Below are 27384 nucleotides of genomic sequence, written 5' to 3' on the forward strand. Positions count from 1 at the left end.
CCTCCCACTCGTACAACAAAGCCACGCCCCCACCATCGCGTCGTCTGCTCGTCGTCGCTTCCATTGCTCGGCCGTCGCCTTCAACTTTGGTACGGCAGGTACGGGCCTTGCTTCCGCAGCTTTGAGGCACATTTTCCTTGCGTAATTTACCAGAGTTGAGTTATCGTTTTAGCTCGACGACGGCGGCCGCGTTTGTGTGTGTGTGTGCGTTGGGTTTTAAATGTTGCGTTGAGGTTTGTAAATGGGTCGTTCACTGCCTGGGGAGGTGCCCACCACCTAATACGGGGCCGCCATGTTGGGCGCTGGTTTTTTTTTGTATTTCCCCTCCTCGACTGGCGACTTTAGACATTTATTTATCTCTCTACTCTCTCTTTCTCTCCTTCCTCTCGCCTTTTTGAGGTACGCACACACAGTTCGATTTTTGTTGACGATTCTCTCGTTATAATTAAAAGGCACCCGCGCTGTGGTTGAGCGAGCGGGCGGGCGGGGAGGGGGAGATTATTTATACGACTAAAGTTTCGCATCTGGGTTTGTGGTGATATGGGACTGAGGCCCTCTGGGGGAGGCTTTTGTGGGGGTTTTTTTTATGTTATACGTACACTTAGACGATTGTGCTTCTTAACGCGTTTTTTAACGATGCTTTTGCTGCGTGTAAATGTGGGTTTTGAAGCGGATCTTGCAGGGCGGAAATGCCCATTGTTGGTCTCGTACTGTGTTGAGTTCGGGCCGACTAACCCCGGCCCGCCCATGGTCACGGTGCTTTAAGTCACAGGGATGTAATAAAGTATACGCATTTGGTTCCCCCTTATGGTATTACCACGTTATTTTACCTAATCCAGGTGGGACGTCCTCTGTAAACGAATCTAGCAATGTATTGGCCTCGACGTAGCTGTCTTTGAGAGTTAATGGATTGTGTACGGTGCACGCTATGGGCATGCTGATGTGGTGAGTTTACATTTGTGTAATATACTCTTTGGTTTTTTCGGTAAAGTCACGTAGGTAAAATTTTATTTATTGATTGTTGTACCTACGTGACTTTACCGAAAAAAACATAGATTATGAATCCTTGCAGTCACGAAAGCTTCAAATCTAGAATTTATGTAATATGTATATGCACATTCCTTTTTTTTTCAAACTCCTCAATGAAGGCCTCCTCATGTGGAAAAATGGGGGTTATTTGCTAGTCAGTGCGGGTTGATCGCAGGATCATACAAGTTGGGACAGTACAACAATGTATGTTCTGCACTGCTATCTGGACAACGTGACCTTGTAGCATCCAAAATCATTTTTTATGCATGATGGTCACCGAATCAATCCCCACCAATTGTCCGCGCTCTTAACTCTGCTTCTGAGATCTTGCCTATATTCTCGGGTCATTCGGTTGTTTGCTGTCCTTTTGAAACTATTTTTGCAAGGTAGACCTGTACACTCATTCTTTAGCGTTTAGATGCCGCTTGACTTTGTCTAAACCGTGGCCGGATTAACTGGGACATCCCTGTCATCAGCCATGGGTGCACATTTCTCCCATGTCGGTCATGAGACGGCCACTTAACTTTGTGCTATAAGTTCAGTTCTTTGGCGAGTTGCCATGTGTGTCCTCTATTTAACCAGTGGAACATCCCGGTAATTATTATGGCAAGATACACCCAACAACCTTGTTATGAGATTTTATAGGCAAGCCTGCTGTGGTCTCTCCCATTTAATGTAGTGCTTTGGTGTAGGTCAACATTTGGTATTGTTAACCCAGGTGAGACATCCCTGTTATTCATCAACGCATGAATGGTAATGGTTCTGTTTTATTTGTGCTACATGGCCTCGGTGTTTAGATCTGAGTTTGTCCTTTAACATGGGACAGTTGACGTGGTCTGGAAAGATTGACCCCTATTGTATTCGTGCTTGAGAGTTAAGTGGACTGACTACCTTATCTTGTCTCCAACAGGTGCGCAGTGCTTTGGTGTGAGTTTGGTGTTTTATATTTAACCAGGTGAGAACATCGCTGCCTGTAATCCGTCTTGCACAGTAGACTTGCAAAAGCCCAACCATTATTTTAAAGTTTAGAAGTCTGCTTCCTCTTGTCTGTGCCATGTGACCACAGTGCTTTTGTATGAGTTCACATTGGTTATCCTTAAAATACCTATCTTTTGAATGTTTTTGCAAGGTAGACCTGAACATCTGTGTTTGAGAGTTTAGAGGATCACTTGCTTGTCTGTCCTATATCCACAATGTGGTGTGTTTATCACACGCATCACAACTAGAGGTCAGGAGCTTTCTGTTTTGGCAAATTGCCATGCAGCTGGTTGTGATCACACCATCGAAACGTCTATTCTAATCGTAAATCTTGTGGGTTTACTCTCCAACACACCGGTGTGCTGTAGTCACTAATTGGCACTTTTTCACGCGACAACCCTTACTAATTGGCTGGCGGGTGGTAGGTTGACACATTTGTATTTACGCGATCTAACCCAAAAACCTTCATTATGAATGATATTGGTAGTCAAAGCCCACGTTAAATTAGATTTGTATGTCTATGCATGAATGAATAATATGGTTGCAGATGAGCCTTCGTCAAATAGATAAGCATCTACCTGCAAACTAAACTAAAAAGCAGGGATTATTGTTACTTAGTTTCCAGTACTTTTTATATTTGGTATTTTAGCCTTTGACTTGTGCACACGGGTCTACTATCGTAAATGATGTTACATGACAGCTTCGGGAACCAAAATGTGGGTGATAAACTTGCAGACCGCATTCTATTAATCCAACTTTTAAATGTTTGTTTAATTTAATCTGGTCGAGTTTCGGTTGCAAGTAAATGCGATACTTTTTTCTGTGTTTTTGTGAAATGATTGTTTTTTTACGTTAAGGGAGGTTTATTTAGGAGTTGGTGGTAGCAGTAAAAGGTAGAAATGTGTTAAAGTAGGGATGTGTTCTCATAAAAGTGTATTACTTCGGAGTATCACGTAAAAAAAAATGCTAGCCAGCAGTGTACAAGTCATATCACTTTATTTTGACAATGTATTAATTATTATAACATTAGTTTGATATTTTCTTGTAAAATTTACAGTTTTAGAACTGATATATATAAACATTGTTGCAGGCCGCATGGCTATCCAATTACGTCAGTAAACAGCATGCATTGATTATGGTGAGGTTGAGCGGCTGTCTAGGGATTAACACATTGCTTTGTGAACCCGGAGGTCTGAGTTATTGCCGACCACTGATAACGAGTGATATCCTAATCACTCCTGGTCTCCCCCCTTTACAAACTCTCATTGATTAGCATGGCGAAGTTTTCTACAACCCCCTTGACCAGCATCCAGCAGTGGATTGAAAGTGCTGTAAATAAATGTTATTATCAATTCCATATCATTCAATAAATGAAAATATGTTTAACGTTTCCCTTGAGCATGGTCCGATGAAAAGACATAAAAATTGTGTAATTGTTCTGTCGGAAATACTTGCTTTAACATTTTGTAAGAATGTGTAGGTGAGTTGTGAGTGGTTATAAATGTTGAAACATGCGAGTGAAAAATACATGGGTCAACTTGGGTGACAAACATTTCGTTTACTTGGAAAAAATAAATTAAAGTAGGGCATGTCTTTGAGATTTTGATGACACTGTCCTGTTTTTTTAGTTTGAATGGTTTTTAGACTTGAGCGAAAGTTTTGAGTCCGAAATATTTTTGCTGTTTTCCAGGAGAACAAAATGTCCTCCATCACGTCTCCAAACATCCAGTTCAAATGGGATCCGAAAACCCTCGAAATTCGCACCCTCTCGGTGGAAAAGACCTTGGAACCATTAGTGCAGCAGGTGAAGCTTGTTTGTTATTGCACACACAATACCATCAATGATAAGAAATTGATAATTAGATTGACTTATTGTTTAACTCCAGTAATTACCCAGGTCACAAATAAGGGGCATAGAGCAAAGGTGACATTTGTAATGACACTTTTCCATTCAAGATGAAGGTAACACCTTTTTGTCGTATCCTGCGCCATTAACATGAGCATTATCTAGAGTGAAGTGAATTATCACCATGTAGCACTGATGCCTACTGGAAAGCGGAGGAAATTATACAAGTGTCGTTTAGTTTACAAAATCCATTCAAGTGTTGACAGTTTACTCGCTTTTAAGGGATTACATCTTGAATCATTGCCTCACTTGATGCAGCTAATCTGGCTGTGACGGTCCCACCTGATGACGGAGACTTGTGTTGCCTCCGAAACGTCGTGATTTTTGATTTTATTTTATTTTATTTTCATTCATTTTGATGTTTTACCTACGTGACTTTACCGAAAAAACCTAAGAAGATGTTGACAGTTTGTTTTGATTATTGTTCTAGTTATATATTTTTAATGGAAAAAAAAGACATCAAAGCTGCATACTTACGTGCAATCTTAATATATGAAATTCACTGTCTAGTCAATGTATACATTATTAAGCTAAAAATATCGTGTCAAAGTGTAAAGTGCTGTCACATCCACGATATGGAAATAGCTGCAGTATGTTTCCCATCGCTCACACATGATAAAGCCACTGAAAAATCTAGTCATGTCTGCAGGTTACGGTGATGTCATATGGACCCCGTGACACTGATAACGTAATGGACTGCACAATGTTCAATGCAGCCTTTGAAAGTACGTTTCAATTTGTATTATTTTCTATTTAGCACTTGCATGTCCCCGATTAAACGTATGTTTTAACATTCTTTAGGTGACTACTTTGGTGAATATCAACAGCAAGGGACCATCCAACAAGAAGAAAGGGCGCTCCAAGAAGGCCCATGTGCTCAGTGCTTCAGTGGAAAAGGCCACACAAAACTTTATTGACAAGGGAGACCAGATTGCCCGTGAAAGTGAATATCTCAAGGATGAACTTATGGATGCAGTTGAGCAAGTCCGCACCCATGGTAAGGCTGTAGCTGTAATTCTTGACTCTTTAATGAACGATTTTGTGATAATTGTATATGCCTATGGTACAGTGTGAATGGTGTTTCTTTGCAATCATTAAACATTAAAAATTTATGTAAACAAAATGTGAATGCGTGTTACAGTATTAATGTAATATTTCGGTTTTCTAATTGAAAAGTTTATTTTTCTGGAAGCTTAGCTTCACCTGTGAAATGGACTCCTGTAAACATGAGTAGCAAAAATGTTCATTGCCAAGTGTAAATGATTCATGTTACAAACACTTATTGTTTTGCTCAGGATTGACAATTGCAAGCAAAAAATTACATTACTTGATGGAAATTACCATTGGAAATAATTTGAAGTCAGTTTTTTTATGTTGCTGAAAAGTACTTGGCAAATAAAGTAATACACAATTATTGCATTTGCCAAAATGTATGAATTGGAAAAAAGGACCACCATTCTTGAATACGTTTTTCGGCGCTTGCATCTGCTGTGCTCAGGCGAGAGCATGCGTTCGGCAGCCGGGGAGTTTGCCGATGACCCGTGCTCGTCAATGAAACGTGGGGCGATGGTGCGCGCTGCTCGTGCCCTGCTCACGGCTGTGACTCGTCTGCTCATCCTCGCTGACATGGCCGACGTTATGAAGCTCCTGCGACACCTGCGCATCGTGCGTTCTTTGTACTCTTGTTGTGAATGTTTCTGCCCTTGGTGAATTGGTAATGCATGTACACGTTTATTTTCTCAAGTATAGAACATTTATGGGTATGAGTTCGGAGATAATGCGTGTATTTTGGTTTTACAAGAGGAGTGTTTCGTTTAGAAAATGTTTTTTGCTTTGATAGAGCTGAGATGGCTTCCCACCTTTTCACAAAAGCTCTATACAACCCTTAAACCTAACTTCAATACATGACTTACCAATATCATTGTCCGGATAGTTTTTTTACAATTTGGAAATGAATTTCAGTTCAGCAAACTCCCATCGTGATATGCATACATTTGTTAAACCATTCATATTTTGATGTAAGTTTGTACATCTGCATGCATATGTGCATTTGTATTTTTGTACAGTGGAATCCCCTTATGAAATAGATGCTCTGTAATTTGGCTGGTCCGCCAGCTTTTTTCTAATTACGAGAGTGACGTATTGCTTGTCTGCTGTTTGTCTCTGAGCTAGCGGTTTAAATTCCATTCCTATGAGGAAGGCTCGTTGCCCTGCTGTTGATGGTACTCAAATTGCTCTGAAAGAGGTGCAGTGCTTATTCCACTTGCGAGTTGGATATGAATCTGCGGCCTTTGCATGAGATGTGCACTCTTAACCACAGCACCTGGTACACTGTTGTGCAGTAATGCATGAACATTTGCTGTTGGCTGTAATGATCAGTAATTTAAAAGTGTCCTTCCTGCTGTATGTATTAGGTTGAAGAAACTCTGGAGAAAGTGCGCATGGCTGGAAGTCAACAGGAGCTTGCCAACACTTTTAAGAAATTTGGCCAGGAGATGGTGACTCTAAACCATCTGGCAGCCAGACGACAGCAGGTACGTAGGTGCTCTTGTTATCATGTAAGAAATATTGTGTTTATGCCCTAGAGTGTATATAAAATATCAAACTACATATGAAGAATCGCTTGCAAATGAAACATCTAAGTAAGAAATTGTATTTAAACACTCTTTTGGTAAATTTAAATACTATATTTTTTAAAGTATCAGTTTACCACAAACCAGTGTGGTGCAGAGCTCAGGGTCTTGCTTACAGAGCTGACCCAGTGTTTGCAATTCCACATCCTTGTGGCTGGGGCAAGCGTAATCTATTGGAAAGCCCACCATTATTGACTTCCCAAAGTGAAACACGTTTTGTCTATCCAACAGGAATTAAAGGGCTTATTTGACCCCTATCAAGGGTTTAAACTCACAACCTTTAACTTGCAAGCCATATGCTCTATCTGTTGTGCACCCTGACTGTTTATACATATACATATAATGAATGTTAATGTAATATGTACAATGTACTTTGGAGGTAATGACTTTCGCACCACCTGACTTGTCAGACATTCACCACAGACTCAATGCTTGCCAGTCAACTCGCCGAATCATCATCATAGCTCATCAATGTATTCAAGTACAGCGGGAAGCCCATTGAGATTTAACAGCTCCCTTCTGCTATCACACCTCTGCCCAATGGCGCATGCCTACCCATTTTATGATTTTAAACAAGATTGTGGTGCTTGTTTCAGGCTGCAGGCCATCATTTCACATGGTTGAGTTGATAAGCAGCAATGGTTCCGATATTTTGATTTAGAATGTTTGGCAGATTAAAAAAGGCATTTTTTACCATTAATGGCCTTGACTTTGTATTATTTCATGTTCAATATAGTTAGTACATTACGTGGGACTGCTACAACTAAAACAGAACCAGTTTGAATTAAAGCCCTACATTGCACATTTTTCTTTGAAACTTTACTTGAAGAAGAATAATCACGCAGTAGTATTTACGAGTGGATATTTTTTCATTCCTTTTATAGCAGTGACAAGCAACCAAGGACTGCTTAATTTAGCACTTTTTTGTATTTCGGTGCTGCCTTTGTCAAGCAGCAAAATGCTTCTAGGCTTGTAGCTTGCTCAGCAAAGGATAATGACTGCATTCATTGCGTTGACTTCTGCATTGACTTTGTACAGTGGTAAGTTTGGCCTTTTTATCTTTGCCTGTTTAATGGGAATAGATTTTGAAGTGATTTAAGCGCTTACAAAAAAAACAATGCATGGTGTTGTGTAGGACCTCAAGGACCCACGCCTGCGTGATGAGATGGCAGCAGCACGTGGGAGCCTGAAGAAGAATGCTACCATGCTGTACACGGCTTCACAGGCCTTCCTCAACCACCCAGATGTGGCGGCCACCAAGGCCAACAGAGACTACGTCTACAAACAGGTCCAGGAGGCCATTGCCAGCATCTCCAATGCTGCTCAGGCAACTTCCGTGCCCAGCCGCACGCAGGCCGCAGACAATGTGGGCGAGCTGGCTGCTGCCCTCAATGACTTTGATGTAAGTCAATTGTGTGCTTGTTTTGGTTTCACATTGAGGTATAGCATTTTGTGCATAGCCACTCGGAGGAAAGTATGTAATAATTTGAAATAAGTTACTTGTCAGTAGTTTTACATGATGCAGGGTGTACTTTGTTTTTTTATGCAACAAATTAAGTTTTAATACTTGCGTGTGATGTTACATTGATAATTGTGTGTGCTACATTGAACATACAAAACAGTATTTGCGTTAATATCTGAAATTACATAAAAGGAGTGAACCTGCTATTCATTGGAATTGTATTACCAATTATGTATTGCAGTTATAGTTGTCCATATTAATCTGTAAATAGGTATTTTTATAACTTTAAAACTGACATTAAAACACTTTTACACGATATAAAATTGCAAGTGACTGACGGTGGCCTTATTCTACTTTGCTGGCTTGAGCATCACTTAGAAAACGTCACAAAAAAATGTTAATCTAAATGTAATTTGTATTTGGCACCCTGGAGAACCCACAGATATAATTTTTCATCACCGCAATGAAATAGAAAAAAAATCTCTCTTTGCAGTATCCAAAATGAACAATTATGGTTTTCGGATGATTGCGAATGTAGAAATATTTAGTCGACTTGGTTTAAAAAAAGTTCACTTAACCCAACCCCCCATTTGCTATTTGAAATCATGCTTTTGGATTTCAAAGTAGAGATTTTTAACCAAGTTTGAGGTCCCTATCTGTATAAACAAGATTACCAGAATTAACACTGCGGCCGACGTCAAAAATATACATCTCATACAAGACCCCACCTTCGACCCCTCCCCGTTTCAACCTTTCATCGTTTCAACCTTCCACGTCGCCAATGGTCGACCAGCGACAGAATTGTGACTGGGCATGGCCGATGCGGCCACCCGATGCACAAATGGCGCATCAAAGATTCGGCGGCCTGCGAGTGCGGGCCCCCTATCCAAAACGATCGACCACATGAACAGCGAATGTCTTCATTCCTTTAAAGAAGGAAGGGACGAGATCCCCTCTGCGTCTGAACAGACAATTGAGTGGATAGCAAATCTAAAATTGCATCTTTAATCTGCTGCTATGAATCCATACGAAAGAAGAAGACCAGAATTCATGTCGCTCTGGTGCGAAAGATCAGCGAATATATAAAATTAGGAAAAGCTACTCGGTGATACCCACTGTGTGGCACTGTTTTCACAAATGATGCATTAAGTTGTACTGATAAAATTATGGACTGTGCTGCCACCTGCTGTTATTGACGAACGTGTTATTTTGGAAATTAATGTACAAGCATCCTTGGTGTGCACGGACATAAAAATATGGCAAACGTCACAGAATGGCTGCCCGAGACATTTTAGGTTGTGTTCATAAAATGTTATTTGCCTTCCATTGAATTTATCATACGTAAAGTATTTTTTTTTTATGAAAGCAGTAATACCATAATTTTGGCATAAATTTGCATTGTTATGAGTGAAATTAGCTGTAGAAAAGTAATTGTGCAAGTCTTAGTTTTACAATGACAAACTTGATATTCTCAGTTAATATCGGTCTTATGTTGCATTTATTTATTGGTACCGTTTAAGATGTGTTCTGGGTATTGATAATGATAGTTTGTACAAATGTATTTATTTTGCAAGGGGTTACACTGACATTAGCAGGGGGAAGGGGGTAGTAGTATACAGCTGTATATCGATAATGCAACTCCCTGGCCAGATTTTACTTGTGTATTGTCAAAAATATTACAAAGGACAATTTGTGGTGTATTTTTGCGTCATCTACTCTTAGATTGAAAATATAAATTATTTACAATCCAAGTGTGATCTTCCGGGTTCAGCCGGAAGGACATTCTTGGATTACGACTGACTGCAAAAACCTACGTACAAAGGACATTTTTGGTGTTTTCAGATGCTTAGCTGAGCATAGAACTGAAAAATACAGTGCATTTTCATAATACCCCAGGTTGACATGACGAATGCTTGGCTTGCACTTGTCTGATACATTCATGAACAACGTATTGATTTCATCTGATGTTATTTAAGCAAACTTGGAGACCTATTCAGATTAAGATCGCTTGGCTTAGGAAACATGTGGTTTCTATTGGCTAAATTAAGTACTTGTTTTCTGGTGAGCTCGTTCCCAATCGGCGTCATCAGAAAATAAATGTGTACCTTGCAGACCAAGATTGTGCTGGATCCCAAGACCTACAATGAGGCCCGTATGCGTCCATCGTTGGAGGAGCGTCTGGAGAGCATCATCAGTGGAGCAGCTCTGATGGCAGACTCCTCCTGCACTCGGGATGATCGACGCGAAAGAATTGTGGCCGAGTGCAACTCTGTGCGTCAGGCCCTGCAGGACCTTCTGACAGAGTACATGAACAATGTAAGTAGATGTGTGCTCATGCCAAACTTCAAAAATGCACAATGGAAGTTTGTGATAAACCCGGTCTTTCATGGTTAATATTATGCTTGGAGAATATAATGTTCGTGTAACGGAAGCTCGCTTCCTATTTTAAAGGTTTTTCCATGAACATTTTACTCTTGGGCATTGAAATGGTTTGTCTCTTACCAAACAAAGCAGGAGAGTCTTCAGCTTATCCAATATAAAAAAAATGTAAAAGGTTATCAAGTTTAAGCATTGAGAATAATGCCCTTTAGCCCCTTTGCAGTTTTGTGAAATACCATAACCTGCTTATAATGCTTATTGGCGTGTAATGTTTATGGATATGAAACATTTGTAAGTACATTGTACTTTGTACTGCACAAATGTGTATCTTGAAATTTTAAGTTAATGTGATTTGGCTTACAGTTGCACTGCTTTAAAGTTAATTGCAATATGGTTCAGTAAATGTGCTGAAGACACTAGTTTTTGAAAGTGCAAGTTTCTTATGACCCTTATTTATTGCAAAAATTGCGCTGCCGACTTAAAATGGTGAAGCCGTGAAAGATTTAATCCGATGGAAAGGCCACGTGCCCGTAGCCGCATTGGTATACTAAAATGAATTATGAACTGAGTAGGGGGAAGGCTTCTGGCTGAAAATGCAAGCACCTTGCAGCGCTTAAAAGCCATTACCATAAAATCCCTTGCAGAGGCTCATATGGTCACTTCCGACAGCTCTCAATAAATGGCGAGATGGCGATCGAGATGGGCGAGTGGATTTTTTCATTATGTGATTGTGTTCCTTGATATGGGCCCAGCGTTATTACTTTCCTGCACAGTAGGCTGTTCCCATGTGGATTTTTTGATTGTGACCTGCATAAATGAGGCTTCTCATTCATGTTTTTTACCTTCCCCTCGCCTTTTATTCGTGGTGGTTAACAAGTACAAAGTGACACGTTGAAATTAGTTAAGTATACATTCGTTTTCTTGTAATAATGAATCTTCATATTTTATAAAGCATATGCAATTACTATACCAGTTTTAATAATTTTAATTTGCTTTACTGGGCTGAACATCTAAATTCAATGGTGTTGTGTGGTTGTAGGTTTGACAGTAATTTGACATTTCAATGGGAATCTGCTTAATGGTTGAAGTTATAAAATGTAATTTTGCATTGCTTTCATTAACAATGGAGCATTTGACCAAATGTATTGTTCCTATTGTCATAAAATCATGAACTACTTGGGTGACATGAATCATGTTAACATGTCTATTTTGGCATTTAACTGTATTTTCAAATATATTTTGAATCAATTTTGTTTGGCAGACACTAAACCTATTACATGTGTCTTGAAAAATGCAAAGTGTTTCTTGGAATATTTTTGTATCATTTTATATCATATACATTAACATAGACAATTCATGCCTCCATTGTTTTGTGTTCAATATTTAACAAGTAATAAATAAATAAGAATTCAAACTTATTCCCTGATCAAATCTAATAAGTGTTTCAAATAAAGCACTAGGTTAGGCTTTTGAGCCTGTTAAATTAAATGTATGGTGACAGTTTGATTGCAAACTGCTGTGTAGCAATCAAAATGAATTGAAAATTTAACCCCCTCTGACGAAGTACAGATGAATTGCTTGTCTATCCTATTGCTAATTTAAGCTGTCTTCATATTGCCTTTTAACATTCTATTAAGGACAGTGCAGTTCTGCATATTTTAGTGCTGATCTTTAATGGAGTTTAGTGGCATTGCAAGTCATGTTAGTATTCTTTATGGAGTGCTCTTGTAAGCTTGGGTGTCATTACGAACTATAACGGGTACTTTTGATATTTTGATGCTTTGGAAGGTAATGTTCACTTTTGCCATTTCTCTTTGCTGTCGAAACAACAATTGGTAACGTAATTAATGTTTCTCGGGGAAAGGAAAACAATGGATTTTAGCTTAAGGACAATTTCTTGTTAAATTGTCTCATGTCTAATTCATGGTCGGTGATCAAAGTATGCACTGCACTGAATTTAGCAACTGAAGTTGGATTTCCATCCATGGTAAAAATTTGTGATAAGCGATAGGCAAAACCGGTCCCCATCACCAATCTGCACTGACCAGCATGGTGAAGAATGGTCAAACAACTCCCTCAATCAAGTGTGAGAATGCTCTCTCTTGCATAACATAAAGTGCTGCACATATAAAAAACAGTACCGTTGGCAAAGAACGAGAATGTATCTGATACTTTTATCTTCAGCTTTTCAGATACGTAATAATAGCATTCTTTTGAATTCTCATGCAATTATATTTGTTGAATGTCTTAAATAAATAAAAAGTCTGACACACTTTTTTTTACCAGATAAAAAGCAATTTCATTGGTGTGCAGTATTATGAGCCCTTAACTTGTTTTTCAGGTAATTGTACCAAAATCATCCAAATATATTTTATTTCCCTCGCTTATCACGTGGGTTTTGGTGTTTGGGGAGAGCTACATTATTATTTGTTTTGAGCGAAAAGGCATTACACGGTGTGATTAACATTGCATTTAGAAGTGGCACCTTGGGTGCTGTGCATGCTAACCTGACTTCGCTTGGAGATTAGGTCAAAAGTTAACATTAATAGGCATGAAAATAACCAACTTTTAAAAAATCCAACGAACATAGTTGTTAATGACATTAATGATTAACCTCCCCAGTGTTTGAAAAGTACCATGAAATGAAAAAGCGTTTGCTTGTATTTTCCTCTCATCACGTAATTATTTCTCAACACATGTTAATTTGTCATTCTTGATCAACAATTAAGGTTTATATATTGCTGTAAACCGTTAATTAAATTTAATTAGACGCTGGTTTAGAGCCAGCATTGGGTACAATTTTCACAGCACTGTACTGAAATGACCAGGTGCATGGAATTATTGGTTGACTTGAATGTGCATTGGCCGTTAGGCAAGTAATTGCCAACTTTACAGAAGCAAAGTATTTCTCATGTCTTGGTGTAATCAGCTTTCGAGCACTGCCTGTATTCGGGCACGATGATAAATCCATGGAAAGGAAATTTCACGCTTGAGATTACAACGGTCACACTCAGCTGCAAACGAGGCTGTGTTTGCCAGGTTATACAGTGATAAATAAGGTACAGAATGCACCAAAGGGTTTGCATGGTACTCTGTAAATTTGAAGATTGATGGTGGCTTGATCAGTGTTCATTTTTAAGTCTCGTGCTCCTTTAAAGCATTCCACATTTGTAGTATTAAAATGTATATTACTAGCTTGTTTGCCCATCCTAGGATGGAAGCTGTAATATTTATGAAAAAATTGAGCAGAGTGTAATTGTATCTTGGGTAAATTTAATGGCAGTGAATCTTGCACCAAAGTATGTCATAAAACACCTCTTCATGTCACTAGCACTATATAACTGACCTTCAATTTGTTCGAATTCCCTGCTCTGATACTTTATTCTCTTCTGCTTTCGATTGCTGGGGTTTAAATAAATTGGAATTCAATACAATATCTGGAAAATAACCGAGAAATTTATATTTTACCATAATGTAGAAGCAGAAATGAGACTTACCTTTCGTCTCAAGTGCTGAAGAAATAAATGGAGACATCTAATCCACTTTGTTGCTGCGTATAATTATTTATTAGATTAGCTTTCAATAAAGCAACGTCAAACTTAAAGCGAATTTGCGAAATAAAAAATTCAACTCGACCTGCGTGAGTGTAAAATCCACCCGCTCATGATTATTAATGATGTGGGGGGTGCGGCATGTGAAGTGACGTCACGTGCGTTACACACAAACACATTCTTGGCTCATTATCGTAGTAATTTGCTCTGCCAGTGAGTAAATTAGAAACAAGACCGACCTTCACAATAAGTGGTGTAGTTTGCCTTTTTTCCACCTTCAACATTGTTTTTTTTTATTATCCTTAACATATTTGTTTTGGTTGGTTTAAAAACGAATTAAATTGTTAAACTTCCCTGTTTACGCGGAAAGATACGAATTGCTTAAATACCATTTCTGTTTGTAATACCTTGCCACCTTGCAGATATTTTACCAAACGTTGGCACCAAGAGCATATTTTGTTTAGATTGTATGGAGTAATTAAAATGTACACATTCAATGCATAACACCACTTATGGTCATGAAATCAACCAGTGCTCTGCATGTTGTGTTAAACTGGAAGGTGCAACAGACAGAAATGGATTCTTAGCATTCGGTGGCTAATTTTTGGCCAGCTAATTAAACTGGCCAGAAAAATGCATCACAGTATTGTTCCAAAAGAACAGATCCTTGAATATGTTAACCTTTAAGCTTAACTTGGGTTCATTTTTAGTTTTTGGATTAAGTCTAGTTGGTATGATGGAGTGGATTTTTAGTACGTGGTATGGAACTTTATTAACCTAGATTTTTTTTAGCATTGGTGATACACTAATGTGAAGTAAGTATGTATAATTGGAAGCATTTCTCTGGATTTGGAAAAGCACATGTTTTGATTTGGTAATGTCATAAAAGTGTAGTTCCATCTGCATTTCTACTTGGCGATTTGATAATTACACAATCTCCTTATGCATGATTGATAGTGAGCTGATTGAAATGCCATTGCTGGCCTCCTTGCAAAATTGCTTCGGTGTCTATATTCCACTTGCACCAGGATTTATAGTGCACAAGTTAGAATGTTAGCAGAATGCATGTAATTAAAATGAAACCAATTTTAGCCCAACCTTTATGTTCATGCTTTTAGCAAGCAAAACTCAATTTCGGAGGGCATTTCGACACATTCTATGACAATGAGATGTATTCAAATTAACGTGGATCGTTTGGTTTAGTTTTCGCTCTGGTAATGCTAATTATTAAAAATAAATAATTGTTGAGCGTGTGCTCAAAAGTTGTATGCTTGTATAGACCAGTGGTGGCATGCATATAAGTTATCTTTTTTAAATGTGATATTGCTGATAATACCTTTCTAGAATTTTTGTGCATGGCGTTCAAAATGGAATAGAATACGAGTTGCATTTCAAAGTAATGCATGACAATGTGCTGATATGTAAACATTTATAATTCCCTGCCTCTAGAATGTGCATACGAGTGTTAAAGCTACGTATATTTATGAAGGGAATTCGTTTATTGGGCATGTTAATTATCACATTATGGGTGTTATCACAAAGGATATAGTTTTGCCAGTTAAGGTGTCTTACAACTCTCACGGGCATAGTGAATGGCCCTCAAAATATAAAAACATAATTTAAAATGTTCTTGGTATCTAGAAGAGTGTTATCTCCCAGCCATATACTATGAATAAATCAATGTCTTACACTTCGTTTTCAATGGATTTACAGAGGTGTGTTTAAATGATTAAAATAAAAAAAAATTGTTGGGATACTGCCATGGTGTAATAGTGAGCACACTGGACTTGCAATCCAGAGGTTAGATCATCACATCTCGATTGGTGGGGTAAAGTGTGGGTGCTCCCATGTCTTCCATGGCCTCTAGCCAGCATGAGTAGGCCAAAATATCCTCCAGAGGGTGGTGTCTAGAGCTCCCTTGAGGAGAAGCGCTTAAACCACAAGTCGCACAAGAAAGCGATGGCAGGACTGCACCTTTAACTGTTTACCTATTATGTTAATCATATTTTAACAAACATTTGAGGTGGTGACTTTAGTGGAAAATATAAATGGTCTTGGTTTCAATATCGCTCTTACATCACTGGCTACAGATTATATTCTGTTGTCATCTGAATTGTGTAAATCTACACTTTAAAAACTGTAAAAGCAACAAATATGGAATTGACATGACCTTCATATTTTTTTCAGGCTGGTCGCAAAGAGCCCACTGATGTGCTCAATGTGGCAATTGACAGAATGTGCCAGAAGACACGAGACCTTCGCAGACAGGTGAGAACTTTACCCTTCGAGTGATACTGTGAGGCAGTGTTTAAGCTTGCAAAGCAGTTTCCTTTTTCTCTTTCTAGTGAAATATACATTGTTGTTTGGATATGTCCAATGTTCTTTACTGCATTGCAACTATATATGCAGATTTACATCTAGATAAGCCCCATTAAATACGTGCAGCGGCACTACAATTTGACCGAAAAATTGAGTTATTTTCCTCCCATTATTGTATTTAAAACTTAATATTTCGTGCAACAATTAGCTTGGAAATTAATGTTCTTTGAATTTGCATTATATAGCTAGTTATGTTAAGATACTGTAGGTATTAATGCGCTCAAAGCAATTTCCTGTCTTGTTAGGAGATTATTACATGTACGATAAATAAACTGTAGCAAGTAAAATGTTCTTTGGAATGTTGCATTTACCAAGGTGTGTGTGTTAAGTGGAGCATGTCTGTTTTTAACACATTGAAGGGCAGCTTGATGGATGCTCAAGTTCATTTTTAATGCACTTTACATATATACACACCCACATTTTGGAATGCTCCTCGTAAAAGAATACACGATTATCTTCCAGTGACTGCTCGCTATTTAGAACAGCTTTACATTGTGAGTAGTGTATTAAGTATTAATATGGTGCACATGAATTTGATTTGGTTTTCAGTGGATTTTAATGGTATTGTGGTTTTAATTGTGTTTTTGTCATGCAAAACATTCTTATTCCTGAGCAGGCTGTGCCAGCTCTTATAAATCTCCCTTTGTATATGTTTGCTTAATTAATATTTAATTGTCCATTTCCTTGGTTGCTTTGTGGGTTGTCGCGTTGAAAATATTTTTCTAGGATTTAGCAGCTGAAAGCACAGATTTTATAATTACGAAGATTTGACCATTGTTAGAAAATTTATTGAGTCTTAGTGGAGCTCACTGCTTGTGCAATGCAAATATTGTTCTGGTTCTCGGAGCATTGTAAGGTGACCATTATTTTAGTAGAAAATATGTTTGCACATGTAAATAAAATGTTAACTTCATTTGTATTTTTAGGATATTTTATTTTTGTGTAATTGCAATATTTTGTACATGTAAAATTGTCATGAAGGGAAGAAAATAACTTTTCAGAGCTTCAAAGTGTTGCTTTAACATTTCCTTGGCTCGTGTGTTTCTTAGCTGCGTAAAGCTGTGATGGACCACATTTCTGATTCCTTCCTGGAGACCACAGTGCCCCTTCTTGTGCTGATTGAGGCAGCCAAAAAGGGCAATGAAAAAGAAGTGAAGGAGTATGCCCAAGTGTTCCGTGAGCATGCCAACAAACTGGTGGAGGTGAGCGGTCTTTACCTATTGTGTGCAAGTTCCTCACCTTGAATAACCTCCAAGAAAAGAGCTATGGCTTGGTTAGATGGATACTGATTGTCAAGAAAATCAGAACGTAGGCTCTGAAATACGATTGTACGCGAGTGTTTGTTCATCACATTTTATTTTACACAAAGCATCGAAAGCCATACTGGAAACGGATTCCTTTCGATTGGAAATTATTAACACGATAATTGTTTTATTTATTCTATTTGCAAATACTTGAAATACAATTCATATTTGTTTCCGTGAAAAATGTACATTTTCTCAAAAAATATCTACATATGGCCGAGTTGATGTGGGTTTGTAACCAAATTAACTGGAATATGCCTGATTCTGTCAAAAATAAAGCTTTGCAGGGTTGAGATTGGATAGTGCTTGAATGGGTGACCACCATGCACAAAAGCTTGTTATGGGGCTTTCATGGCCAAAAGGTGGCATCATTGGGCAGTGCAGCAAAATCCATTTGTTGTCCTGTACTTTTGTGCTCCCTTGTCTTTGCTCCCCACCTTGCCAAACCGCAATGGCCGGTCTGGTGAAGTATGGTCAAATAATATCCACAACTCACACGATGTGGTGTGGCCCTCATCCAGCAGTGGATTGACAACAGGGCTGTGCATATGTGCATTTATATGCATGATGCCACACAATTCTTGTTGGAATGTAAGCATTCAAGCACTTAGGCTGGTAAATAGTGCCGACATGTCCTTCCATTCTGGCAAGCAGCCAACTTGATTGCAAATCACAAATATTGCTTGGTGTAAGCATTTGCCCCAAGCAACACACATAGCTTTCGATGCTTTGTGTTTTTTCATAATGTTGATTAATTTGGGGCACTTATGAAAGGTTATGGAACGAATCCCACTGAAATTAATCACGTGCTTTCTGAACATTAAAACACATCAGTTTATAATGTTCAAAGATTACCATTAATTTAGATTACAAACTTTATTTCATTGAAGAAATGCAGTAGGTTCTGTTTTTGTTATATTCCAAAAACATTTCTTTAGATAACGAGTCCTATGATTGTGTGCATATTTAAATATCCTGACATTTCCCCATTTGTCACTTTTTATTCATTAAATAATGTAATGTAATGGCAGCTGCTTTAATTAACACAAATGTCTTTATGAGGTTTTCTTTTTAATATTTAAAGAGTACAAGAATAAAAGTACCATAACTCATTAAGAGGAGCAGTCTGACAAGTGACACATTGACCAGTGTTATTCTAAATGTTAATATAATAATGTTCTGAAAATAAGTGCTTCGAATGATGCTTGCCTTGAAGAGAGAGAAAGAATACATGGATAAGAAAGTGCATAAGGTTAAATACATAATCCAAACTTTAAAAAAGCAAGTGGATTTGGGCAGGACATGTCACTCCAAGGGGGATAGTGGCAAACGGTAAAGATTAATAAATGAGTGGCAGCCATGGGATTAAAAGCATCTGAGAGATGTCTTCACGGGAGATGGAGCAATGAAAGCAGCTCTCGTGTAGTGTAGTTGCTAGGTGATTACATTTTAGAATCGTGAGATGACAGCAGTTTTGGAAGGCCTTGATTCTGCAGTGGATTGAAATGTTTAAAAACAGGAAGCATATGAAGTTAAATTTTCATTAAAATGTGGAATGTTACATTACCTCCTTTGATTACATTTCATGTATGCTTATTGAATGGTTTGCAAAATATATAGAACCGTGCTGTACTTGAACCTTTTGTTATACGTGTGTGCATTAATTTTAAATTCATTCTTGCAGGTGGCCAATCTCGCCTGCTCCCTGTCCAGCAATGAGGAAGGAGTGAAACTTGTCCGCATGGCAGCACAGCAAATCGAGACATTGTGCCCTCAGGTTAGAATATGTGTGTTGGATTGCATATAATGCCTACTTTAATTTCCACGTTAACATTAACCCATTCATGCCACGATAAACCTCTCAATTTAAGAAGAAAAATCCGTGAAACGTTTGCTTTATTATAACATGTGCTTGAATGCTTTCAGCGCCCAACTGTTTAACCCGTTTTCAAATATTGCCGACTCCAATTATCCAGGTCATTAATGCCGCCCTGACGCTGGCTGCCAAGCCCAATAGCAAGATAGCTCAAGATAACATGGATGTGTTTAAGGAGACTTGGGAAAACCAAGTTCGACTCCTCACCGAAGCGGTAGATGACATTACCAGCATTGATGACTTCTTGGCAGTCTCTGGTAAGCTGCTGTTTATTTTGACAAACCTATTTATGTATATTGTTAGACTTGCGTTCTTCTGTTAAGGACTTGCAAAATGAACCTTTAATTTCATACCGTCATTTATTTATTTTACTCATAATAAAAATAACCTAACTTTATTTTGTTGTGGGATCTCAAAACGAGCCATTTTATAAATAGATAAATTAACCTAATTAAGGCTATAAACATAGACCATGGTGACATAGAGGTAATGGATTGCTGTGACCTCAATACTTCATGAATAAGACCAATAAAATTACCCTGAAAGGCAAGGGGCAACCCATTAATCACGTACACAAAATAGCTATTTAGGTCCACCCCAGAAGTCAGCTGTGCACATATACAACTTAAATATGTATTGGATAAATATGCAGATTTTAGTTTTTTTATCTGTATTGTACTTGTACATGTTTGTGATATCACATGATATGTGTATTTCATTGAAAAGCCCAGTGATCTGTGAGCTTCATTGCAGATGAAGGTCTCATTCTTTTAAGGATGTACATGGGATAACCCTTTTTAATCTTAAGATCAGCAGGTACTTTGCAGCTTCCAAATTTATAATTACAAACCGATGCTTTGCAAATTGCATTCATATGATTGAATAAAGTATTCTATCAAGAGTGTGACACTGGCTATTTATAGCCAGCTTCAAATGTATAATTGCTTTGTTACTTCTCGAGTGATTTTTTTTTATCTCAAACAGTTGGAATGCATGGTATCTTTTATGGAGTAGATGTACAATGTTATGGATGGTTGTATACAACAGGATGCAATTTATCTTGCTTTGAAGTATTTCTAATTCCAATAAGGGATGGATTAAATAATGTGTGGATTATCTGTTACAGTGACAGTCACGTCATTGCGTTTACCAGCGGGATTCTGCGGGATAGTCCACTGCCTACATTATTTTGTTGTTGACATTTTCTCCGCTTGGCTTTTTTCAGAGAACCACATCCTAGAGGATGTGAATAAATGCGTGATGGCACTGCAGGAGGGCGATGTGGATGCCTTGGATCGCACAGCTGGCGCCATTCGTGGCCGCGCTGCACGTGTGGTTCATGTGGTCAATGGAGAAATGGAAAATTACGAACCGGGTATCTACACTGAGAAGGTGCTCGAGAGCACCACCATGTTGGCCGACAGCGGTGAGTGCTGTGGATAATCTAAAAGAACAAAGACATTGCAGATATGCCAACAACTCCATTGTGCAAAACCCGATTGTTGAAATACTGTATATGAATAGTGTTCAATTATGCGTTTGCTGTCGATGGCCTATTACTTTTTGACGTGGTTCAGTGTTTATAATGAATGATACATCTTTATTTAATTTGAAGCCTTTTGTTAATTCAATGCTGGCTGCTGCATCGGTCATAGTTGGCGTTTGATCATACTTCACCACTCTAGACTGTTGGTGAAGGGCAGGGGTGGCCCATGACATTTTCAGATATCATTCACTTCTGATGTTAACCGTGGCTTGGAATTGATCTCGAATAATTTGGTTCATAGCATAGTGGGCAAACCACTATACATTTTACAGGTCATACTACTTTTGGGCATATATTTTTGACAATGATTAATATCAAGTACAATATAAACCACAGTATCACAGATTTTTTGGAAAATCTCCCATTAAAGTTACATAGCATTCATGTTTGTTTGGTTTGTGAGGTTAGTCATTTTCTTTAAATGGCTGTTATTTATAATTAGTCTGTACTTTTACTTCAGTGGATTGTTGCCATTCTTTATTGACAAACATGTTCACAAATAACCATCATTCCTTTTTCCAGTGATGCCAAGATTTGCAGAGCAAGTGGAAAATGCAATAGATGCTTTAAGTTCAAACCCTTCAAGGCCCGTGGATGAAAATGAGTTCATCGATGCTTCTCGTCTGGTGTATGATGGAATACGTGATATCAGGAAGGCTGTGCTTATGATCAGGGTACGAAGTCATGCTTATATGGATTCATTGTTCTTTTACATTTTCTTTTATATTTAATATCCTCATGGATTTTTTTTACTTTGCATGTAATCGTAGCTAAAGCGTTTTCTGTACATGCCGTATCCTTGAAATCGTCGATTAACTTATTGCCATTTTTTATTGACAGACTCCTGATGAGCTGGATGACTCTGACATGGAGGATGAAACGGAAGTCCGCAGCTATACGAGCGTGAAGACTGAGAATGATCAGATCATTGAAGGGAGTGCTCGGGTAAATTGTTCACTTAAAAAAGAATATAAATTACAATTCCAACGTTGCTTCATACGGCCTGCATGAAAGTGATGCTTTTGCCAATGATATGATAGACCATGGACAGCATTAAACTTGTCTAGAACTCCATTTTATTGTTACCACGCAAAGAAGTTTGCTAATTTTTATTGCTCTTGAGTTTTTGTTGCATTGTAGGGAAGAGCTGTGTCCACACTTGCGTGGAGTGTGATCAGTAAAGTGATGGAAAGCTCTTGTCATTGCCCTCGGACATAAAAGGTCAACCTGGTGCATTTTTAACTAGATGTCAGTCGATTGCTGCAGCAACTGCGCGAGGTCTTTTTACTGATGAATAATGCTGGCACGCATCATGACAGTCTATTCACAGAAGTGTCCTCCATGTCAAAAGAGCCATTGTTTATTAACCGTGCCTCCTGGCAAGCTGTTCAACAGCAGATTATGTAAAGTATGATGGGTCCATGACAAAATAGTAATGGTAATGGTTTCACCATTAACATTTGATCTCTTTAAGATTACTTGTGTATTAATAGGTATTAGAATATTTCCATATTAATGTAGTACTTTATTATGAGTTTTACCTTTTACAGTTTGTAGTTTAAATTCAGTGGGGTGGTTATTATTTTAAAATGTATTATCATGATGCATGTTTTTTCCTTCCCCTGCCATTGCCATCCCTCATGGTCCTGTGATGCCACAATCTATCTCCTTGTACATAAATTGCTCTAATTTCACCACATGCACACAGTGGTCGTTTCACCAGGATATATTTGCTCCTGTGGTTACCATTATGATACCAGCTTTGTCCATTGGATCAATCGTCTCTTCTTTTTTGGCAGTCAATTAGATTTGTCTGATTGGCATTTGTTCTCTGATGTATGTGCTTGAATTTCTTGTTTTCACCGAAATGTTTACGAGGTAAATTTTGACTTAACTTTCGTGACTGCAGGAATTCATATTCTTTCAATGGGCTACTATCTAATGTTTTCAACCAATATAAAATGTACACGATTGTTGGTGAAAACTGACGAAACACGTGTTTTGGTAGTGCTTTATGTGATTTTCTCGTTTGGTGTAGATATCTAGGCACCTTTGGCTTTTTATTAAGCTCAAGTGTAAACTGTGTGCTGCAATCTCTTCGACTTGTCAGGCCCTCATGGCTCAGCTGCCCCAAGAGGAGAAGGCCAAGATTGCTGAGCAAGTGGAACGCTTCCAGGAGGAGAAGAGCAAGCTGGATGCCGAGGTGGCCAAGTGGGATGACAGTGGCAATGACATTATTGTCCTTTCTAAGCAGATGTGTATGATCATGATGGAAATGACCGACTTCACCAGGTATTGTAGCCCTGCTGCATGTGATTTGGATTTTTTTTACTTGTTTGTCTTATGTCTGTTGCAAGTGCTTTTGTAAAAACGCATCATGCTGTGAAATAGATTAGATATTTTGCTACCATGTAACTTTAATGTAGGTTTTTGGTAACTTTAGTTTCAAACATTCTCTTGTTTTAAAAACTGATAAATGTAATACTTGCAAATGCTTCGTCTGTCAAGATACGTGGTGTTAATTGAGCAACACATTTAGTATTTTTAACAGTAATTCAGGGAAACAATTTGAGGATAATTATCATCAAAGCTGTAATAACGAGTTTTGCACCTTTGAAGTAAATTTCATAATTCATTACCCTTAATACCTTTTAAAATGTCATGTCGTGTAACCTCTTTCTCACCCAATTGTTTTACATCTCTGTTGCAGAGGCAAAGGGCCACTGAAGAATACATCCAATGTCATTAATGCTGCCAAAAAGATTGCAGACTTGGGCTCTAAGATGGACAAACTTGCTCGTGTTATTGCTGACCAGGTAATTGCAGATCCTGAGACTCTAAAGTGCATATGGTTGAATTTCGATTTAAAGCTTTCGTGACTGCAGGGATTCATCTTCTTGGTTCTTTCGGTAAAGTCACGTAGAAGGGAAGTAATAAAATAATAAAAATAAAACACAATAAAATAATTCTCACGACGATTCGGCCACAACGCAAGCAGCCGTCCTCAGGTGAAAACCAGGTCTGTCGAGGCGACAGAGTCTGAATGTCGTCTGGTTTTCACCTGAGGACGGCTGCTTGCGTTGTGGCCAAAACGTGAGAATTATTTTATTGTGTTTTATTTTTATTATTTTATTACTTCCCTTCTACGTGACTTTACCGAAAGAACCAAGAAGATGCATATGGTTGGTTGTTTCTGAATGCATGTATGTGTGCATGTCATAAAAAAATAGAAAAGCATTGTATGTTGAATTCAATTAATGGTGCCTGTTGAAATGGTGTTTTCTTTCCTGGACAGTGTCCAGATTCAGCTTCAAAGCAGGATCTGCTGGCCTACTTGCAGCGCATTGCCCTGTATTGCCACCAGCTGAATATCTGCAGCAAAGTAAAAGCTGAAGTTCAAAACATCAGTGGAGAAGTTGTTGTTTCTGGGGTAAGACTCATAACTTACTGGCATATATAAAATGTTTGAAAATCTGTGCAGATATTTCTTTGTCTGCTATGGGCATAACATGATTCATGCCCGATGGCAATTTGAGAAGTAATTATTTGATTAAGGCATCTGTAATGCCTTATTTTTACCATCTCATTTCTTCTTTGTTCTGCATGTAAAGTTTTGTTTACTTATTAACCTAAATGTAACGGCATACTATTCGCACAATTTGCAAGAATTGTAAATGATCAGTTCTCATATGCATTTTTGATGTATTTATCTTGTTGGCTTAATAAATAATTTTATTAGAACACGGGCATCTTAACATTCTTAGTCAGCAGTATACGTCACTTGAGGCTTTTGTGCATTCATTTTCATCTCTGAACTCATTACATGTTTGTGTATTCCTCTTCAGCTGGACAGCGCAACATCTCTGATTCAGGCAGCCAAGAACCTGATGAACGCTGTTGTACTGACTGTCAAGGCCTCCTACGTGGCATCCAGCAAGTTCCATAAGGTGCAGCATACCAACATCAACTCGCCGGTTGTGTCCTGGAAGATGAAAGCGCCCGAGAAGAAGCCGCTGGTGAAGCGCGAGCGAGGTGATGACGTCAGCTCGCACGTCCGTCGGGGCTCGCAGAAGAAGCATATCTCACCAGTCCAAGCCCTCAGTGAATTTAAGGGAAGAGAAACGTACTAGTGTGGCAGCAGCCTGGAAAGTTTTCTCCCCTGTTTGAATGACTTGGCTGTGTGTGTAGGCTAGGTTGTTAGCAAACTTGTATATACAAGTTTTTTTTTGTTCGCAAACTTGTGCGTACAAGTTCAGTTCAAGATGATTTTCATGGCTTCTAAAACATTGTCTCATGTGGGATTAAAATCATTTTCAGTGGCTTGACATGTTGAAGCTATTCATTTTACCAAGTTGAATTAAAATTATTTTACTCGGTGGTTTAATAAAACGGTTACTATTGTTTATCATTGCAAACATCTTTTCTACTTTAGTTTTGGTTTAGATTGGGTCACCTTAACCTAAATGTGTCTTGTATATTGTATGTGATTTTTTTTTAAGTGGGTAAATTTTATTGGTACCCATGGCACGAGTCATTTTACTACATTAGCTTTGAAAATGTCACAAATCAGAAATGTTCGTGTTAATGGCCATTTTAACCCAATACCTACATTTTATACATCCAGATTAATTTATATTCTATGATTTACATTTTTAGTAATATATAATATGCCAAATTCTGAAAATTCTTAGTTCTTTAGGTACCAATAAAATATTGCCTGGATGGTTTGCAGTAAAGTTTCTACTCATTCCTATACTAACAAAAGTTAAAGTGAGTACATAAAAGAATGACATTTCCAGGCATCTTAATTTCTTTGGCAGTGCTCTCGGTTATTTCATATTGCTCGAAATAGATTGGTTTAATGTGGTTCATTAATGTCCAGGTAATGACTACGCTTGCTATGAGTTACAAATCTGTTATGAATGGCTAATGCTAGTATTTTTCATATGGATAAAATGCACATAGCATCCAGTTCAAAGGGATTTTTTGTGCAAATAGATTTTGAAGTATTCAGTCTGGCCGATTTGAACACTGCATAAAACATATAAGGTGAATGCCCTTTAATGTCAATGAATGCAAAGTAAAACAAATCAAAGCACAGTATTTAACCATTCGGTCTCTGATGCATTTAATGTTTAGTTATAAAATCGGCTCAAATCTAACAATATATCAATAGTTAGAATTCCTTGAAGTTTTATACTAATACACTTCAAGTACATCAAGTGAAGGTTGGTTGAATACTGTAGTTTAATTTTTTGAAGTTTTTGGTTTAGGTTTCATTAACAGTTATTTTAACAGTACAATTATGTTTGTCAACCTATCAACATAGTAACGTTTAGGTTTTGAACTTTTTCTAATTATTTGGTGCATTTTTCTGATTAAATTTTCATTTTATACTGTATGCAAATAGCTGCCAATAGATACAAACAGTTATACTGGAAAATAGGAGTTCATTCATATTTTGTAACTGGTATTTTAAAGTGTAACAAAGGAAGTTATGTGGTATTTATGCAATCCTAAAATATAATCTTCATCTACCGACTGTGCTTTAAAAGAAAAAGAAAAAAAACCTTACAATTTCTTATTTTCCACATAGATATAAAAGAACTACAGTAACTAAGTATAGTGAAATGTCTTGTAATTATTATGGTGCATGGTTATAGTGGTAGAGTTGCAGTGAGCAGGTGAACTGTTGTGTTTTTTATTCAGCATTAGTGTTTTTGATTTATTTTGCTTTTTTAAGTGCATGTTCTGTAGTGTTAGAAATGTCTTATTTTACCTTACTGCTCTGTAATGAATAATAATCACGAATAAAGTTTTAAGATGGGCTTAACGATGTATTTTTAAGCACGTAGAATTGTCACTTACCTGCAATGGCCATTGGCATCATGCTATACGTGTCATGACATTTCAGACAAAAGCACATGTAGCCAAACAATTTACGATGGTTAGTGCACAATGTAACAGGTGACACAAGTTCAGTTCACAGCCACGGCGTGCGTCAGTGGTGAGTGAAATATGAACCATTCCTGCCCTACATCTCGCTAACCAATACTGACTCGCGTGGTGAATTATGGCAAAACGATGCCACATGTTATAGAGACCTTCAGCAATGTACTGGCCATGGTGAAAGTAAAATTGTGTAAGGGTTAATTCTATACATCCACTAATTTGAATCAACTTGGTCTCCAGTGCTTTAGGGGCAAGATGGATTGGCATGCATTAACACGAAAGGCTTGGTGATATTTGATCTGTCATTAAGTAGAGTATGGAGAAATGCTTAACTGATATGGAAAACGAGTAGACTTCATTGTTTACAGTATATGTTTATTACGTTGCTA

The 27384-nt window shown here is 37.9% G+C and overlaps 1 protein-coding gene across 2 annotated transcripts; it reads left to right on the plus strand.

Moving 5' to 3' along the window:
• On the plus strand, positions 1-26872 carry LOC144931512 (catenin alpha-2-like). 2 transcript variants are annotated; one of them, XM_078855446.1, is made up of 19 exons: positions 1-89; positions 1940-1984; positions 3698-3811; positions 4715-4910; positions 5412-5578; positions 6328-6447; positions 7682-7948; positions 10121-10324; positions 16126-16206; positions 17367-17519; positions 19306-19398; positions 19598-19754; positions 20723-20923; positions 21566-21717; positions 21884-21988; positions 23154-23335; positions 23754-23859; positions 24339-24473; positions 24889-26872. In XM_078855446.1, the coding sequence occupies exons 3-19, from the start codon at positions 3707-3709 to the stop codon at positions 25171-25173; spliced, it is 2709 nt and encodes a 902-aa protein (XP_078711572.1). In that variant the 5' UTR covers positions 1-89; positions 1940-1984; positions 3698-3706; the 3' UTR covers positions 25174-26872. The 2 variants fall into 2 exon arrangements, with proteins under 2 accessions (XP_078711572.1, XP_078711573.1); XM_078855447.1 differs by lacking the exon at positions 1-89 and adding an exon at positions 381-399.
• Positions 26873-27384: the final 512 nt, after the last annotated feature.

Source organism: Lampetra fluviatilis, chromosome 4, assembly GCF_964198595.1.
Source record: "Lampetra fluviatilis chromosome 4, kcLamFluv1.1, whole genome shotgun sequence".
In the NCBI taxonomy this organism is placed as follows: domain Eukaryota; kingdom Metazoa; phylum Chordata; class Hyperoartia; order Petromyzontiformes; family Petromyzontidae; genus Lampetra; species Lampetra fluviatilis.